Source organism: Rattus norvegicus, chromosome 7 (genome assembly GCF_021556685.1).
Source record: "Rattus norvegicus strain SHRSP/BbbUtx chromosome 7, alternate assembly SHRSP_T2T, whole genome shotgun sequence".
Taxonomy (NCBI): Eukaryota; Metazoa; Chordata; class Mammalia; order Rodentia; family Muridae; genus Rattus; species Rattus norvegicus.
The window spans coordinates 17371881-17391145 of NC_141540.1; the positions used below are offsets into that span (position 1 = coordinate 17371881).

Consider the following 19265-nt stretch of genomic DNA (forward strand, 5'->3'; position numbering starts at 1 on the left):
TCTGCCTCCTATGACTATTTTATTCCTCCTCCTAAGTGAGATTCAAGCAAACTCACTTGGGTCTTCCTTCTTGTTTAGCATCGTTGGGTCTGTGGATTTTAGCATGGGTATTCCGTATTTTATGGCTAATATCCAATTATAAGTGAGTATATACTATGTATGTCCTTTTGGGACTAAGTTACCTCATGAAGGGTGGTTTTCTCAAGTTCCAACCATTTGTCTGCAAAATGTATGATGTCTTTATTTTTAATAGCTGAATAGTATTCCATTGTGTAAATGAACATTCTCAGCATCGATTCTTCAGTTGAGGAACATCTGGGCTGTTTCCAGCTTCTGGCTATTACAAACAAAGCTGCTATGAGCATGTGTCCTTGTGCTATGGTGGAGCATCTTTTAGGTATCCAGCAGCAACATAGCTGGGTATAGCAGTATAGCAGTATAGCCAGGCAAAACTATTTCCAATTTTCTAAGCAACCACCAGATTGATTTCCAGAGTGGTTAAACAAATTTGCAATCCTTCCAGCAATGGAGGAATGTTCCCCCTTTCCCGTGTCCTTGTCAGAATGTGCTGTCACTTGAGGTTTTGATCTTAGCCATTTTGACTGGTTTAAGGTAGAATCTCAGGGTCATTTTGATTTGCAGGTCCCTGATAACTAGGGATGTCGAATGCTTCTCTAAGTGCTTAACGGTCACCCCATTTTTAAATTGGACTATTTGGTTTGTTGTTGTTTAACTTCTTGAGTTTGTTATATATTTTGGATATTAGCCTTCTGTCAGATGTAGGAATGGGGAAAATCTGAAGGGTGTCGTTTTATCTGATTAACAGTGTCCTTTGCCTTACAGAAGCTTTTCCCTTTCATGAAGTCTCATTTATCAATAGTTGATCTTAGAGCCTGAGCCATTGGTGATCTGTTCAGGGAGTTGTCTCCTGTCCCAATGAATTCAAGGCTATTCCCCACTTTCTGTTGTATTAGATTTACTGTATCCAGTTTTGCATTGTGGTCTTTGATCCATGAGGACTTGAGTTTTGTGGAGGGTGATAGATATGGATCTATTTGCATTCTTCTAAATGCAGGCATCTAGTTAGACTAGCGCCACTTGTTGAAGATGCTTGATTTTTTCCATTATATGATTTTCCTGTCCTTAGGTAGGTGGGTTTATTTCAGGGACTTTGATTCAATTCCACTGGTCAACATGTCTGTTCCTATACCAAAACCATGCAGTGTTTGTTACCATTACTCTATAGTAGAGTTTGAAGTCAGGGATGATAATACCTGCAGAAGTTCAGGACCGTTTTGGCTATCCTGTTTTGTTGTTGTTGTTTTGGGTTTTTTTTTGTTTGTTTTCCATACGAAATTGAGAATTGATCTTTCAAGGTTTGTAAAATATCGTGTTGAAATTTTGATGGGAATTGCATTGAATTTGTTGATTGTTTTTGGTATGATGGACATTTTCACTGTCAATCATACTTATCTATGAACATGGGAGATCTTTCCATCTCCTAGTGTCTTCCTCATTTTCTTTCTTCATAGATTTGAAGTTATTGCCATTAGGTCCTTAACTTCCTTAGTTAGAGTTATACCAAGATATTTTATATTATTTGTAGTTTTTATAAAGGGTGTTGTTAGCCTAATTTCTTTCTTGGCTTATTTACCATTTGTATAAAGGAGGTCTACTGAGTTGTTTTTAGTTAATTTTGTATCTAGCAACTTTGTTGAAGTTGTTTATTGGCTGTAGGAGTTCTCTGGTAGAATTTTTTAGATCACTTTTATATACTATCATATTGCCCACACACACACAAAAATCACTTTGCCTTCTTCCTTTCTAATTTGTATTCGCCTTGATCTCCTTTAATTCTCTTATTGATCTGGCTGGAACTTCAAGTACTATATTGAATAGATAGGGAGAGAGTGGGCAGCCTTGTCTTGTTCCTGATCTTTTTAGTAGAAATGCTTTAAGTTTCTTTCCATTTAATTTGATGTTGGCTATGCTGTATATTGCTTTGATTATGTTTAGGTATCTGCCCTGTATCCCTAATTTCTCTAGTACATTTAACATAAAGGGGTTTGGAATTTCATCAAAGGATTTTTTAGTGTCTAATGAGAAGTACTGATATTAACTCTTCTGTGAAAATCTGGTAGAATTCTGTGCTAAAACCAGCTAGACCTGGGTTTTTTGGTTGGGGGGACTTTTAATGTCTGTTTCTATTTTCTTAGGGTTTTTTGGGGGGTGCTTTTTGAATAGCTTTATCTGATTTGATTTAACTTTGGTAAGTGCTATCTATCTATCTAGAAAATCAACTATTTCATTTTGATTTTCAATTTTGTGGAGTAGAGGCTTTTGAAGTAAGACCCAGTGATTCCTTGCATTTCCTTATTGTCTGTTTTTATGTTTCCCTTTTATTTCTGATTTTGTTTGTTAGGATACTGTCTCTCTGTCTTATTTGGTTTGGCTAAAGGTTTATCTATCTTGTTGATTTTGTCAAAGAACAAAGTTTTAGTTTCCTTGATTCATTGTATTGTTTTCTTTATTTCTAATTGATTGACTTCAGCCTGGTTTTGATTATTTCCTGACTTTTATTCCTCTTTTGTGTATTTTCCTCTTCTTGTCCTAGAACGTTCAGATGTAGTTTAAATTGTTGTAATGAGAACTTTCTCAGTGCTATGAACTTTCCTTTATTACTGCTTTCATTGTGCTACATTAATGTTGGTGTGTTCTACCTTCATCTTCATTGAGTCCTAGAAAAATTTTAATTCCTTCTCTAATCTAGAAATAATTTTATAAAGAGTTGTTCACTTTTCTTGAGTGTGTAGGTTTTCCGTTGTTGAAGTCTAACTTTAATCCATGGTGGTCTGGTAAGATACAAGGTGTTATTTCAGTTTTCTTGTATCTGGTGAGGATTGCTTTGTGACATTATATGGTCATTTTCAGAGAAAGATCCATGAGGTGCTGAGAAAAAGGTATATTCTTTTGTGTTTGGGTGAAATATTTTATAGATGTCTGTTGAGAAATCTATATCTTGATTTGTAAGCTGCTAGGAGAAGATGGTCTCTAGTTAGCTAGGAGGGTCTCAAAGCTCACACTTGCACTGACACACTTTCTCCAACAAGGCCATGCCTACCAAGAGTCCACTCCCTGGGTCAAGCACATTCAACCCATCAGACTAAGATTGCTCAAAGCAGTTTGAACATATAAAAAGACCAGATGTTTGGGGGAGAAAAGACCTTCCAACCTTTATTAAAACACATGTGGAGAAGTAAAGAAACTTAACCCTAATCCTAACCCTAGCCTTAGCCCTACCACCACTGGAAAGATTAGGACAGACTGTTACATAAATGCAAATTCGGTGCATTTAGGCCAGAGGGATGCTGCTTTGCCAACTGTACTACACGTGTAGAGTGCACAAATACCGTTCTCTTAGTGAAACAAAGATGCTCCATTGCCGAGATTATTAAATGTAGCTGGAAAATGTAAAAACACAGGATATACGGGAATAAAGACCTTGCCTTTAATCTTTAAAACACATACATGGAAGTAAAGAAAAATGGCACAACCCTAACCCTAACCCCACCTTAGCCCTAATCCTAACCTTAGCCCTAACCCTAATCCCTAACCCTAACCCTAACCCTAACCCTAGCCCTAACCCCTAACCCTAACCCTAACCCTAACCCCTAACCCTAACCCTAACCCTAACCCCTAACCCTAACCCTAACCCTAACCTCCAACCCTAACCCTAACCCTATATCTATCCCTAACCCTAACCCCTAACCCTATCCCTAACCCTAACCTCTAACCCCAACCCTAACCCTAACCCCTATCCCTAACCCTAACCCTAACCCTAACCCCTATCCCTAACCCTAACCCTAACCCTAATCCTAACCTCTAACCCTAACCCTAACCCTAACCCTAACCCCTATCCCTAACCCTAACCCTAACCTCTAACCCTAACCCTAACCCTAACCCTATCCCTAACCCTATCCCTAACCCTAACCCTAACCCTAACCCTAACCCTAACCCCTATCCCTAACCCTAACCCTAACCCTAACCCTAACCCTAACCTCTAACCCTAACCCTAACCCTAACCCTAACCCTAACCCTATCCCTAACCCTATCCCTAACCCTAACCCTAACCCTAACCTCTAACCCTATCCCTAACCCTATCCCTAACCCTAACCCGCTGAAGACATTAGAACTAACAGTTATACATATGTAAGTTCAGTGCAGTTGGGCTGGAGGAAACTTTTATTACCTTCTGTGTAACCCAAATGTAAAAGTACACGGAGATAACAAAGAACAGCATTCCTTTATCCAAACAAACAACATGCTGAGATTATGAAATGCAGTTTGAACATGTATAAACACAGGATATTTTGGGAGAAAAGACCTTGCCTTTCTCCTTTAAAACATATGTAGGCAAGTAAAGAAAACTAATTCTCGCCCTAAGCCAAAAACTAACCCTAACCACAGCCCTAACACAAACACTAACACTAACACTGTTGGAGAGAGTAGCACAAATATTTACACATAGGCAAGTTTACCAATTTTAGGACAGAGGGAATTTGCGTTGTCTTCTGTGGAACACACATGTAAAAGTACATGGAAGTGACAAAGAACATCGTTCTCTTACTAAAACCAACAACATTCATTGCCGAGATGATTAAATGTAGTAGCTCAGTGCATTAGGACAGAGGGAACTTGTATTGCCTTCAGTGAATCACACATGTAAAAGTGCATGGAATTAAAAAAAAAGAACAGTGTTCTCTTACTAAATCACACACCATCAGTTGCCAAATGTCTTAGTCTGGGTTTCTAGGGAAAACAAAAAACACAGGACACCCAAAACAATTCTGAACAATAAAAGAACTTCTAGAGGAATCACCATCCCTGATCTCAGGCTGTCGTACAGAGCAATAGTGATAAAAACTGTATGGCACTGGTAAAGAAACAGAGAGACTGACCAAAGGGATAGGATGAAAGACCCAGAATAAACCCACATATCTATGGACGCTTGATTTTGACAAAGAAGCCAACACTAAACAATGGAAATGAGAGACGATCATCAACAAATCGTGCTGGTCTCACTGGGTGTCTGCACGTACAAGACGCAAATAGATCCATATCTATCACCCTGCACAGAATTCAAGTCCAAGTGTTACCAAAGATCTCAATTCAAAACTGGATACAGTAAATCTAATAGAGCAGAAAGTGGGGAATAGCCTTGAATTCACTGGGACAGGAGGCAACTTCCTGAATAGACCACCAATGGCTCAGGCTCTAAAATCAACTATTGATAAATGGGACCTCATGAAACAGAAAAGCTTTTTAGAAGGCAAGGGACACTGTCAATAGGACAATATGGCTGCTCACAGATTGGGAAAAAAATCTTCACTAATGCTACCTCCAAGAGATGGTTAATATTTAAAATATCTGATGAACTCTAGAAGTTAGACACCAACAACACACATAACCCAACTAAAAATGGGGTACAGAGCTAAAGAGAATTCTTAACAGAGGAATCTAGAATGGCTGCAGAGCACTTAAAGAAGTGTTCAGCAGCCTTGGTAATCAGGGAACTCCAAATCAAAGCGGCCCTGAGATTCTACTTTACACCAATCAGAATGGTGAGGGTCGAAAACTCAGGTGACAGCAGATGCTGGTGAGGATGTGGAGGAAGAGGAACACTCCTCCATTGCTGGTGGGATTGCAGACTTGTTCAATCACTCTGCAAATCAATTTCTCAGAAAATTAAAAATAGTCCTGCCTAAAGACTAAGCGATACTGCTCCTGGATATATACCCATAGATGCTCCACCACAGACAGTGACACACGGTCCATTATGTTCGTAGCAGCCTTATCCATAATGGCCAGATATTGGATACAACCCTCAAGTGAAGAATGGATACAGGTGTGATTCATTTACATAATGGAATACTATTCAGCCATTTAAAAAGAAGAACATCATGTATTTTGCAGGCAAATGGATGGAACTACAAAATATCATCCTGACTGAGGTAACCGAGACCCCAAAGGACATGCATGATATATACTCACTGATAAGTGGATTTTAGCCATAAAGTACAGGATACACATGATCTACCCCACAGACCCAAAGACGTTAAAGGAGGAGGAAGAGCCAAGTGAGGATGCTGAAATCCCACTTAAAAGGCAGAACAAAATAGTCATGGGAGGTAGAGTGAGGGAGGGACCTAGGTGGGAAAGAGGAGAGTGGGGGAGCAGGGAGGCAGGATTAGGTGTGGGAAGAGACAAGAGAGAGGCCCAGAGGGCCAGGAGAACAATGGAAATCTGCAGCTGTTGAGGAGGAAGTGTGTGAATCTCTAGGCAGCGCAGGAGACCTGGGATAGGGAGGCTCCTTGGAGTCAAGGCAGGTAACTTTAGTGAAGAGGCCTAGCAGTGGGGATGTGGAACTTGAAGAGGCCACCTTCTATAGCCAGGCAGGGCCCCCAGTATAGGGATAAGGACACCAACCCACCCACAAAACTTTCATTCCAAAATTAGTCCTGTTTAAAAGAAATGCAGGCATAAAGACAGAGCAGAGACTGACTGAAGGAATGGCCAACCACTTACCCACCCAACATGAGCCTCACCCCATGGGCAAGCACCAATCCCTGACACTATTAATGATATTGTTATGCTTGCACACAGGACCCTAGCATAACTGTCCTGTGAGAAGCTTTACCTAGCAGCAGATTGAAATAGATGCAGATACCCATAGCCAAGCATCGGACAGAGGTGGGGGACTCTTATGGAAAAGCTGAAGGATTGAAGACCCTGAAGGTGACAGGAATCCCATAAGAAGATCAACAGTGTCAACTAACCTGGACTCCTGGGAGCTCTCAGAGACTGAGACACCACACTAAGAGCCTATACAGATTGGACCAAGGCCACTGGCCCATATGTAGCAGAGGACTGCCTTTTCTGGCCTCAGTTGGAGAAGATGCACCTAATCCTACAGAGACTTGATGTGTCAGAGTGTGATGATCGCCAGGGGGACCCACAATCTCAGAGGTGAAGGGAGGGAGGATGGGGGAGGGACTCTGTTAGGAACGAACAAGGAGGGGGCCAGCATTTGGGATGTAAATAAATAGATTAGTTAATTAAAAGTTATAGCAATGTTGTATAATATTTGGTTAATATATTAGACCCCACCATTTTGCTTTGTATAACAATGTCACCAATCCTGCTTGAAATAAAAACATTTAGTAGGATGAAGAGAGGGAGAAAGGAAGGGAGAGGGACTCAGACACACAGAGAAAGACAGAGACAGAAAATTCAGTTTTAAATATTTAATTAATGTATTTATTAACTTTACTTCCCGATATCAGTTCCCCTCATCCCAGTACCCCTTCATTCAGATCCTCCTCCCATTCCACCCTCCTCATCCCTACACCACTCCCCACCTCCCCACCCCAACTTCCCACCCTCACCTCCTCCAGCCTACCCTACCCACCCACACCCACTGGGAGCACATGAGGTTACTGTAGTAGGCACCCAGTTAGGGGACCATGATCCATGGCAGACAGGTAGGTAACAGATTCAGTGACAGTTTCTGCTCCAGTTATTGGGGGATGTGCGTGAAGACCAAGCTGCACATCTGCTACATATGTGCCAAGGGACCTAAGTCCAGTCCATGATCATTCATTGGTTGGTGGTTCGGTCTTTGGGATTCCCAAGTGTCTAGGTTAGTTGACTCTGTTGGCCTTTGTGTGGAGTCCCTGTTCTCTCTGGGTTCCTCAATCCTTTCCCCAATTCTTCCACAAGACTCCCTAAGCTTCATCTAATGTTTGGGTGTGGGCTTCTGCATCTCTTTCCATTGGCTGCTGGGTGGGGCCTCTCAGAGGATAGTTTTGCTAGGCTCCTGTCTGTAAGTATAACAGAGTATCATTAATAATGTCAGGGGTTGGTTCTCTCCCATGGGTTCAGTTTCAATTTGGGGCAGTCATTAGTTGGCCATTCCCTCTCTTCTATCTTTGTCCCTTCATGTCTTGTAGACAGGACACATTTTGGATGGAAGGTTTAGTGGGTGGGTTGCTGTCCTTATTCCTCCCCTCAGAGTCCTTTCTGGCTACAGGAAGTGGCCAATTCAGGATCCATCTCTCCCGGAGCCCCAGGAGTTTCAGCTACAGTTACTCCCATAGACCCTCAGGGTCCTCCCTCCTTGCCAGGTCTCTCAAATGTCCTAGGGGTTTCCTACACACACACACACACACACACACACACATACACACTCACACACAAACACACACACACCCCGCCCACCACAGCTGATTCCCATTCTTTCTCCCCTGTTCTCCCTACATCATCTTCTCTACCCACCTCACTCCACTCCCCATTCCCTCTCCCACCCTGTTCTGTCCCTCCATCCACCTCTATTATGTTTCTCTTTCTGAGGAAGATTCAACTATCCTACCTAGGGCCCTCCTTTTTATTTGGGCCTCTTTGGGTCTATTGATTATAATCTGGTTATCTCATACTTTATGGCTATTGTCCACTTAAAATTTAGTACATACCATGCATGTCCTTTTGGGTTTGGGTTCTTTCACTAAAGACAATATTTCTTAGCTCTATCCATTTACCTGCAAAATTCATAATGCCCTCATTTTTAATAGCTGAGTAGTATTTCATTGTGTAAATGAACCACATTTATTTCATCCATTCTTCAAGTTGTGATATTCTTTCCCCAACAGGGCTGCCTTGTCTGGCCTCAGTGGGAGAGGATGTACCTAATCTGGCAAGGACTTGGTGTGCTAGGGTAGGGTGATACCCAGGGGGACCCCATATTCTCAGAGGACAAGTAGTGGGGAGACAAGGGCTTCGAAGGACTCTGTGAGGTGGGGACCAGAAGTGGAGCAGCATTTGGGGTGTAAATAAATTAATAAATAAATTAATTAATAAATTAATAAATAAAATCACTTTCTCATGTAGCAGCAAAAGGGGAAAATGTCCTTCTCAGCACCCATTAGCTGCCATCAGTCACTGGTAGGAGTAACTCCCCTCATAGGCTCCCCTCCCACTCAAAATGAAATAGAAGGAACATCATGTTCTGATCACAGTGGGTTTTTCCTCTCTGGACCCTTTCAGACTGCATATCCGTCTTGTGGTGCATGTCAGAACACTGTAGGCTTTCTCACTACCTTGTTTTGGCTGGGTGTGGACCTTGACAAATATTTGTTCTGGGTGTTTTTAGGCTATGTTGAAAGTAAGCTGTTGTGGTGTATTTTTTTCCTTATGTGGGAACTCTAGCCTGTGTTTGTGTGTGTCCATAGTGTATACACAGTGCATACAGGTAAACACACACAAGTACACTCCAAGGCCAGAGAAGGACCACACATGGAGACCAGAAAAGGCCTCCAAGTGTCCTGGTGGATCACTCTCTCATTCTCTTAAGATGGGGTCTCTTGCTGAGTCTGGAGTAAAGCAGACTCACAGCAAACTGAGACATTCCATCTCTGGGCCCCTCAGCCCTGAGGATACAGGCACACATTCTATCTGTGGCTTCTTATATGGGTGCTGCGGATCTGAGTCCACATAGGTGAAATGCACAAGTGTGCATCAGATGTCCTGACCAACTGACCCATCCCGCCAGCCTCTGAAAAGTCTCTCCCTTAGATCCAAAAACACTGTTGGACAATGACTTTTCCAAGTTTCCTCTTTCCCGTTGGCAGTTACTTCTCTCATTATAATGGCCCGGTGCACTCCAGGACAGTTGGGAAGGTGTGTCAGCAGGAGGCTGCTTATTTACATCACAATGGTGGACTAGGAGTGCCAGAGGCACCTTTCTCCTTTCACCTCTTGTTTTCAGTCTGAGACTCCAGCCAGGAGGCTGGTGCCACCCACTTTCAGAGCAGGACACATCTGTTTTGTTTCATCAAGTTGACAATCAGAGTCACCAGCTACATTTTAGTATGGAATTCTATGTGTCTAAGGAGGGAATACAGTTTGCTTTCTACTATCAACTTGTCCTTGTATCATACACTAAGCTGCAATTTTTCCATTTGCAGCTTATTTATTTGTATTTATGTGTTTAGGATGTATTTATTTATTTAGAGTGATAGGGTGGCACAACCTAAGAGTGGAGGTCAGAAGACAATGTCAGGAATACAATATTGAATTTTACTTATTGAAGCAAAATCTTGCCTGTTGTTTGTATGGCTGTGCTGTACCTGGCTGGCCTACAAGCTTCTAGCGTATTCTACTGTCTCTATGCCCTGTCTCGATAGAGGAGTATTGGAATTTCAGGTTTGTACATATATTGCGAAGGCTAGGCTAATTCCATGGCAGACTTCAAATTGGCAGTTAAGGAGACTAGGCCGAAGGACTGGTCAAATCCAGGCAAGTCAATTACTAATGGAAAAATCCCCAGGCTCCAGCCTTCATGCCCCAATAATGGTTCTGGATGCCTAGAGATAGAGTAAGATAAAGCCCACCTACCCCAGAATTCCAATGTGCTTTAAGTCGAGCCTTCAAGCTCACTTGGTTTTGTCTCTCTATTCTGGTAATGGGAGACCCTAGCATGCAGAATAAAACAATCTTTGTGTTTACACACTGTTTGTGTCTGTGTTATCATTCTTCGGTGAATCATTGACCCTTGCTTTTTTTCTTTTGTGGATTTCAAGAATCAAACGTGTGGCATCAAGCTCGTGCAGAAAGTGCTTTTACTAGCTGAGCCCTTTTGTCTGCCCTAGACTGTGACTTCTGATGGACCTGCTACTGCCTCATGAACTTACTTTCTGGTTTGTGTACCCCATTAAATTCTGCTTTTATTTTTAATAATATTTTAACCGCTCTGTTAGGTTAAGATATTATTAAATATTCTATCTTAAATAATTGGGTGCATTAATGAGCTGCATATTAATGCTAAAAAAGAACCAAGAAACGAGTCTGGAGAGATGATTCAGTGGTTAAGGGTGCTGCTGCTCTTACACAGGACCTGAGTTCTGTTCATACAACTCTTAGCCAACTTACGACCATCAATAACTCTAGTTCTAGGATATCAAAAATAGTCTGCATGCACCAGACATGCACGTAGTAAACAGTAGGGAAACACTCATAGGAATAAAATAAAATTAAAACATCTTTTAAAAAGTAGCTAAGACTCCTGATGTGGTAACATATATCTTTAAAACCAACACTTGAGAGACAGAGAAAAGGCAGATCTCTGTGAGTTTGAGGCCATGCTAGTCTACAGAGTGAGTTCCAGGACATCCAGTACTATTTAGAGAGAACACATCTCAAAACAAAATAAACAAGCAAACAAAGCATTAAAATAGCTAAGAAAAGCAACTTTATAGTGGATTTTGTGGTTCCAAACGTCTCAGTGCACGGTTGACTGGCTCCATTTCTTTGAGCCAATGATCAAAGGCAGGACATCAGAGCCATGGGACTCAGTTTAGGCTGAAGAATGTGCACTCCTTGGAAGCTGAGAAACAGAGAGCAAAGTGCTAGATACAAAATATACAATTCAGGGTCATGCTACTACTACTTCCAAATAAACCCTGCTGGCTACACCTCCCGACCACTTTCATGAGTCAGTTTGCTTATGAAGCTAACAGTGAAGAACTGAAATTATAAAATCAGAGTAATACCCTGAGAGACCCCCTCTAACCTCCAGCACTGGGCACAGCCTTGGGCGTGTGGCTCTTTAGGAGATATGCCATATCCAAACAAAGATGCAGAGGTTTCCCTTCATTCGTGTTAGGCAAGATATTTGCTTTGTTGCAAAGATTTTAATCACTCACCATATATCCCAGATTTCATAAAACAACCTTATGGTTGACTAGTGACATGTGTGTTTGGGAAATAATAAAATCTTGCAGCATATTCTTGATCAAAACTGGTAACAATGGGATTGTAATATACTTATTTTGGTGAAGTCTATCCTAGGAGAAATTCCTAGACCCAAGCAAAATTCAAAATAGGATCTGAGATATCTGTAAGAACATACAGTCCCAAGACAGATATTGGTGGGTCTTTTGTTTATATTTTATTGTTGTGGTCCTTTTGTTTTCTTCATCTTGAGTTTATTTAAATCAATAAAATTCTTTTTTAAGAAAATATTTATTTATCTAATGAATATGAGCACACTGTTGCTGTCTTCAGACACACCAGAAGAGGGCATCAGATCCCATTACAGATGGTTGTGAGCCACCATGTGGTTGCTGGGAATTGAACTCAGGACCTCTGGAAGAGCAGTCAATGCTCTTAACCACTGAGCCATTTCTCCAGCCCCAATAAAGTTCTTTTATTTCCAAGTTACATGCAGCACTGAGATATAAACAACAGAGGCAGGTTTTAGTAAAAGAGCTTCCTGACCTGCTCGATCTCTTCTGGATCCCAATAACAACCTACAAGACATTTCTAAGAAATCCCACGACTCTATAGAACTTCCTATTAAAAACATAACCCTATTAAATTCCATTTAAATAGGATATTTTTACTAAAATATATATTCCCTTAAGGATCAAGCAACAGAAAAGCTGAAGTTTGAGGACATGGGTTTAAGTCTGATTGTCTCTGTTTACTGGCTGTTTTTTTTCCTGGACTAATCAGAGTGAGCTTCATGTTGTTCACTTGCTGTGATAGCTTTGTAGCTGCGGTAGCCAAGCCTATCTCAATGGAGGTAACTCTGGTACCCTCAAGTACAGGATGGTCCTGCTCCAGGAGTGTTTGGATCTCACCTGTCCTAGGAATCCATGGGACGTTATCCGATACCTTCCTTTTCTTTGATAGAGATCTCAAAACAGAGTCGTCGTCGTCGTCGTCGTCGTCATCATCATCATCAGATTCCAGGGATAAGTAGATATACTTAACTTGCTTGAAGCATGCTCCTAAGCCGTCCTGCTCATCCACACAGGCATTTTCCTCCTCACTTTCAGTTCTCCAATATGTTAGCCGCTTGATGGGCCATTTCCTCCGTGTCTGCTGAGAAACAGGACTGTTAAACACTGTGCCCAAGCCACTGCTGGAGCTCTCGTAGCCTTGGTCTTGTCCCCCACTCCAAAGTGTATGAAGGGTGGAAGGAGCTGGTGAAGGAGAGGAGGACTGCAATTCAGCCATGAACACAGTGTCCTGGGTATTCTCCTTACTGCTGGAATAGTCTGGGGCATCAGTGAGGACAACATAGCCAGGTCCTCCCACCTGTTTCCTGGCCTTAAGTAGATCAAGAATTCCATCAGATTCACCTCCATTCTTAAGTTTGCCTTCAACCCCTTCCATCATTCCCTCATCTATTTTATAGTTCTCCACAATGTCAATTTCAGTTTCCCCTGGTTCACAACTTTGGTTTTGGTGAGAGCAAAACTTCACATGGGGCAAATTTGGGGGAATTTTTGACCTTACTACTAGACTATCTTTTACTTTGCCCAATCTTTTTTCAGTCTGCAGCTCATCATTTGTATCCAAGTCAAACTTGTCTCCCATCTTTTTTTCTTCTACCAACTTTGATTTATCTTCCTTCTTTGTGATTTTGGCTCGCCAAGAATTGGACAAGCTCTTCACCCTCTTGGTACTGCCATTAGCCATCAACAGAGGGACCAGGCTCTCATTCCCATCACAGACTTTGTCAAATTTTGAGTCATCATCTGAGTCATTCAAACACGTACTAGTGATGTTACACTCTACATTTTGGGAAAAGCCTACCTTCAGTTCTTGATGATTATTTAGATCCATGAAATTACAGCTATGTTGGTCATTAGGCCCCAAAGTTGGTCTCTCCTTGCTTGTTTGTTCTTCCTTCTTGAAGATGTCTTTATACTTCGGGCTTTTCTTTTCCGAACCACTTTTGGAGGGCAGTGATAATGTAGACGTGGATACTGAAGTGGAATGAGTTTGCCTATTTAAGGAAGAGGGATTGGTATGGTGTTGCTGGAGCCCAAAGATGGTACTTGTCTTTGGGATGCTCTGTTGGGAGGTATCTTCGACCAGACAGATTTCCCTAGCCAGATCTTCAATGAGCTGTACGGTCTGCACTGTCTTTGGGATCTCATCCTCATGGTCTGGCAGAACTTCTTTCCTTGTCCAAGCTTGGAAGGCCAAATTTAGAGCTTTACCACCACGAACCAAGTAGGGTGCAGGGTATCTCCCATTCTCCCGCAAACCTTCAAAGATGTCCAGCATGTGCTTTCCCACATGCCAACAGATGGTCTCAAAGCTTGGAAACTTGAAGAGGTGTGCTGTACTCAGATGTTTCTCAGTCTCGTAGGCTTTGAGCTGCATTTCAATGTTGAGGCTGTGTAAGAAGTTTCCTCCAAATGCCAGGCAGTCGACAGGGGTCAGCACAGCATAGATCCATCCTGTGGGAATGAAAAGTGTCTGTCCTTGCTTCACAGAACACTTGTAACATTTGTCTACCTGGTCACCAAAGAACATTTCTTTTTGGTTAGAAGAGTTGCTCCAACATTTAAAAAGAGTCAGGTTAGCATCTGTTGGGTGGATCAGGTAGAAGATCTTCTCACCCTTAAGTACATGGTACCAGATCGAAGTGCCACCAAATTCAATGTGAAAATCAGTATAGCTATTCTGCACACTCATAAGGCAATACTTCTGTACAGTGGGTCTCTCAAAGCCACACTCTTCTGGCCATAAGTTTTCAACCCAGGAAAGCTTACGAACTATCTTGGGCATCTCTACTGTATTAGAAAGCCTAGTATTAGAGAATTCCAGATTAATAACATTAAATACTTTTTCCCTCCTTCTGCTGTAATAATATTTCACAAAATCACCCAGCATCATCTTGCTGCTAGCCTGACAGGCCACATCAATCACGTCAATCTCTCTGTCAGAACCAACATATTGTTCCACATCTCTGACAGTGAATGATGTTGGGGGAAGGGTCATCCCCAACCCATTCTTCTTCAAGACAAGGATAGGTATACTGAAGCTACTTTCTTCCAAGAATTCCACTGTCAACTGACTTCCTGTGGGCTTCAAGATCACTTCGTCAGAGCTGTCAAAAGTCTTACCCTGGAGCTGGTGAATAAAGATAGGGCTCCCAGTCTTCACTGGCTCCCTCTTGAGAGCTTCGTGCTCTTTAGACGATGCAGGCCATTTTTTCATAATGGAGGGTCCATATATGACCTCACAGTCTGGGCAGTGGTAGATGTCGATGTCAACAGCTTTTTCTTCTTCAATCCCAACACAACTACCATGAAACCAGTCCTGGCACAGGTCACACTCAATCATGAAGTGGTTCACATTGTAAGGCTGTCTACAAAGACAATACACAGGCACCAAGGCCATCTTCACAGGTTTTAGAGCAGACCAAGGTGGTGGTGTTAAAAGAGCAAGTAGCAGCAAACGCCCTCCCTTGTTGACGATAGATCGCTGGGACCCAGACTTCAGAATTCCTTTCACTGAGAGAAAACAGAGAAATAATTCTATGTCCTGCTCTACCTTTGAGCCATTCCCAGGCCACTTTCTTTGGCCCTGAAGTCGGTGGTAACTTTCTGATGTTTCATATAAATACCTGAAACTTCTCAAGAAGTTTCTGTGACCACTCTGTTGCTGGCCTCTTGCTTCTAGAATTCTCCACTCTTGTTATTATGATGCAAACTACAGCACGAAGAATGAAGGAGGGGCTTGGGAAGAGACCCTCTCTCATCCACAACATAGGAGGTACAAAAGATCCAGAAATCTTTACATTTCTGGTCAGGTTATTAGAAAGTTACCTCGAGATCTTAGCTTCCGGTTTGAATTTTTTTTTTTTTTTTTTTTTTTTTTTTACCGGTCTTGTGCTACGGTGGTTTGGGCGGCGACACGCGAAGGGTAGGGTAGAGTTGAATAGAAGAACAGGGCGGAAACTGCGGCTGGGCTACGACGTGCCTGACTCGGATGCCTAGACATGAGATGGAGCTCGGTTAAGTCCTCAGGCTCCAGAGCCCGAACTCCGCCCTTGGGACTTTGGCACCGCACGGTGCGTGCAGGGCCAAGACGTGAGAACGCCAGCCACTCGGAAGGTTGGCAGCCTCCTTGCCTCTGCAGCTTGGCTCCTGCCCCTGCCCGTGGGGCTGGGAGGAGCTCAGGATTCTTTGTCTGCCCTGTTTTAAACTTGATTGGTTCTGTTCCAACAAATAAATGTATCCATACTTTAGGTTAAAAAAGAAAGAAAGAAAGTTACCTCAAAGTCTTTAAGGACAAGGCAAACAAGACTAGGCTCTCAAGTCACAGTCTTGGGGTTGGGGTCAGTAATTAGTATCATTATCCTCAAACCTAAAATAAACCTCAATTTTGTGACTCTCAAAATGACAGGGATTTCCTCATACCCCTGATCTCTTTGAACCTGCTATAAGTAAACAAAACAACAGATCCCTCAAAACCCTGAGATTAAGCAAGTTTTTTTTTCTCACAGCTCCAAATATCAGGTATTTCTTTAGAGCAGCCACCTCAGACTGCCAAGTACTGTACTGCCATCTGACAAGAGATTTCAGTTCTGAAACTGACAAGCATGTCCCTCTAACTTCCCAAACTTATGAGAGGCTCTTTATGTCTCCTTGACTGAAATGAATCATTTCATACCCCAAACCTCAGAGGAATGCAAACCCTACATGGACCTCCTCAGACTCCAGGCTGTGACTCAACCCTGGGGACTGAGTGATCCCTAGACACTCACCCATTGAGCAAGGCTTCACAAGGTAGTGGTTAGAAGGGGCTGGCCACATCCCCGGACACCTCACACCTTGAATGTTGGGGTTGTCGAATAAAGCTAGAAACATGGTCCCACTTCTAGAATCACAGGTTGTGTTGCTTTGTGCCTGTAGCCAGCAGGCATCTTGGGACAGCCTTCAAGATGTAATCAATTACCTAGAATTTTGTGGGAGGAAAGTAGGGACTGTAGACAGGCAAATCAAGGATAACACAAGCTGAAAGACCTGAATTTAATCCCAACCTCACATAGTGGGGAGAGAGAAAAACTATCACAACTTGTCCTCTGATTTCCACTATACCGAGGGAGAACACTCACACATTAACTAATCAATTAGTTGTAGAGAGCACAACAGAACATACTGAATTCCCAGTCTTAGATGTCTCTGCCTCAACACAAAACATAGACCCACTCTTGACATCTGTTTCACCAGCTGGTCTGACTCTCTGGCATAAGGATATTTATCTAGTTTTATAAATGTGGGCTTTCCATGTGACCCTCAACAAAGCAGAGACACACCTAAAGGAGACCGTGAAATCAATCTCAACTTACCATTCATGGTTGTCTCTGGACATTACAAGCCTCCAGTAGACTCTAAGAGTTCCAAAATGTACATCAGCAGAGTTCTGTATCTAGGTGGGATGACACATTCCTTTGGACTTCTAGTCTGATTTCATCTGTAAACGTTGTTGTACATTGTCCTTTAAAAGTAATACATTATTTGGATCTCATCACCTACTCAAGTGTCTTTAACCCTCATTACAGTTAATCATACTGCTTTTTATATGTAACAGTTTTTTTTAAAGTCCTTTTTTACTGAAGTTGTAAAAATCAGAGAAGCTCTACTGAAAGGTAGAAGTTTTAAGGTTGCCCCCCTGGCCCCCTAGACAAAGGTTCAGAGTAGAAGAAAAAAACCGGTTAGGCCCTGGGATTGTTTGTTCCAGGAAGCTTCTCCTAGGACCATAGAATGGGTAATTACCTGGGCCGGTTTGACAACTCTCTCCCAGGAACTAGCTGACCATAAAGTTAGATTAAAATCTTAGAGAACAATCTTGAGAAGCAGGAAGCTTCTCCCAGGAACTAGCGGACCATAAAGTTAAACAATCTTGAGAAACAGGAAGCTCCTCCTTGTGATATTTCACTGGTATTCTCGACATTTTTCCAATGACGCCCTCCCTACCCCCTTGGGTTGTGGTTTCTTCCTTTAAATTTCCCTTCTCTTAGCTACTGGTGGTTGAACTCCACTGCCCCTGCGTGGGATATGAGTCTCGACCCCAGTGCACTGGTTCCTATAGATAAACCTCATGTGATTACAGCAAGGATGGTCTTGTGTGAGTTCTTGGGGGGTCGCATCATCCCGAGACTTGAGTGAGGGTCTCCCTGCTCTGGGGGTCTTTCACAACCAAGGCACAATTGCAAGTGGCCACTTTCCCCTATCACTATGCCTTGCTTGGAGCTTCCCTCTAGATGCTCTGAGTAGTTTCCAGGCATAATTTCCAGCAGGCTGGGACAAGGATCTAAGGTATTACTAATCTAAGGTTGTGTCTTTCCAGCAGAGCACTCAGGCCTTTACTAAGGTGTCCTACCACAACCTCAGCCTGTGTTGAGCAGAATTAGGTGGAGAGCCAGGGAGGCCCACTGAACAAGACTGAGGAAGGAGATTGGAAGAGAATCACCAGGAATTCACCCTTTTCTTAAGAGCTGATAGGTAAGAAAAATTTTTTCAAACTGTTGACTGAAAGCAGCATTCAAGGACGTCAATAATTAGCCTAGAATTCTGCCTGTACATGCTAGGCACTCAGACTTTGGAAAACTTTCAAATTTATATTACACTTTTATTTATTTGTTATCTCTTTATACATACATGTATGTCACAGCGTACATTGCAGGTCAGAGGACAACTTGCAAGATTTAGTTTTCTTCATCATGTAGGTGGTGGGGATCCAAGTAAGGTCATTAGGCTTGTCAGTTGGAATAGTTACACTCGGAGCCATTTCACCTTCCTGGCACTCAGACTGGGGATATGGACAGTGTGAATTGGATTCAGTGGGTTATTAACAAAATGAGGAGATGGGCTTGGAACAGGGAGGAGTTCAGGGAAGTAGTGCGAAGTAAATATGATCAAAGTACTTGTATGAAAGTTTCGAAGAATTAATGAAGTCCTATGTATTTAAATCATTAGGGAGTTCCATGAAACTGGGTGAATGAGATGAGTCAAGGGAAGAAAGGAGGCATCATAGTGTGAGAAGAGGAGCAGGAAGTCACTGGGGAGCAGGGAAGCAGTCACAAGGCAGCTGAAAATGACTGAGAAAAAGGAAGGTAATGACACGAAAAGCAGAAGACCACCAATGGTTGCAACCTTGCTTCTGGGGTTTGGAAGACACAAACCTCAAGCATGAGTTAAGCCAGGTGACATGGGTCGGGGGAAGCAGTCATAAGCCTTCTTCTGTAGCCCATTGTTTCAGTCAAGAGGGTAGTTCGCACTTAATCCATGGTCACTTTCAGTAATGTGCACAATATGACAGTATTCCTTCCGCTAACCCATGACCACAGGAGCAGTTCCTGTGCTCCTGCATCCACTTTCTATTCTCAGGGTTTTGAACTGTTC

The 19265-nt window shown here is 42.4% G+C and overlaps 2 protein-coding genes across 12 annotated transcripts in view; one reads left to right on the top strand and one right to left on the bottom strand.

The window, feature by feature from the left end:
- Window positions 1-11279: 11279 nt before the first annotated feature.
- Window positions 11280-17334, bottom strand: Phf8l (PHD finger protein 8 like). Of its 9 annotated transcripts, XM_087556172.1 has the most exons (6): window positions 17210-17334; window positions 16625-16815; window positions 14979-15368; window positions 13657-14309; window positions 12696-12936; window positions 11280-11437 (listed from the first exon to the last, which is right to left on the bottom strand). In XM_087556172.1, the coding sequence occupies exons 2-6, from the start codon at window positions 16725-16727 to the stop codon at window positions 11403-11405; spliced, it is 1422 nt and encodes a 473-aa protein (XP_087412298.1). In that variant the 5' UTR covers window positions 16728-16815; window positions 17210-17334; the 3' UTR covers window positions 11280-11402.
- Zfp563 (zinc finger protein 563) overlaps window positions 15145-19265 on the top strand; it is a 67564-nt gene continuing 63443 nt past the window's right edge. The window contains exons 1-3 of one of the 3 annotated variants that reach the window (XM_087556920.1): window positions 15145-15630; window positions 18211-18365; window positions 18840-18976. The gene's annotated coding sequence lies outside the window, so the exon portion shown is untranslated. The remainder of the gene's footprint in view (window positions 15631-18210; window positions 18366-18839; window positions 18977-19265) is intronic. The other 2 variants (XM_087556918.1, XM_087556919.1) reach the window with 2 other exon arrangements.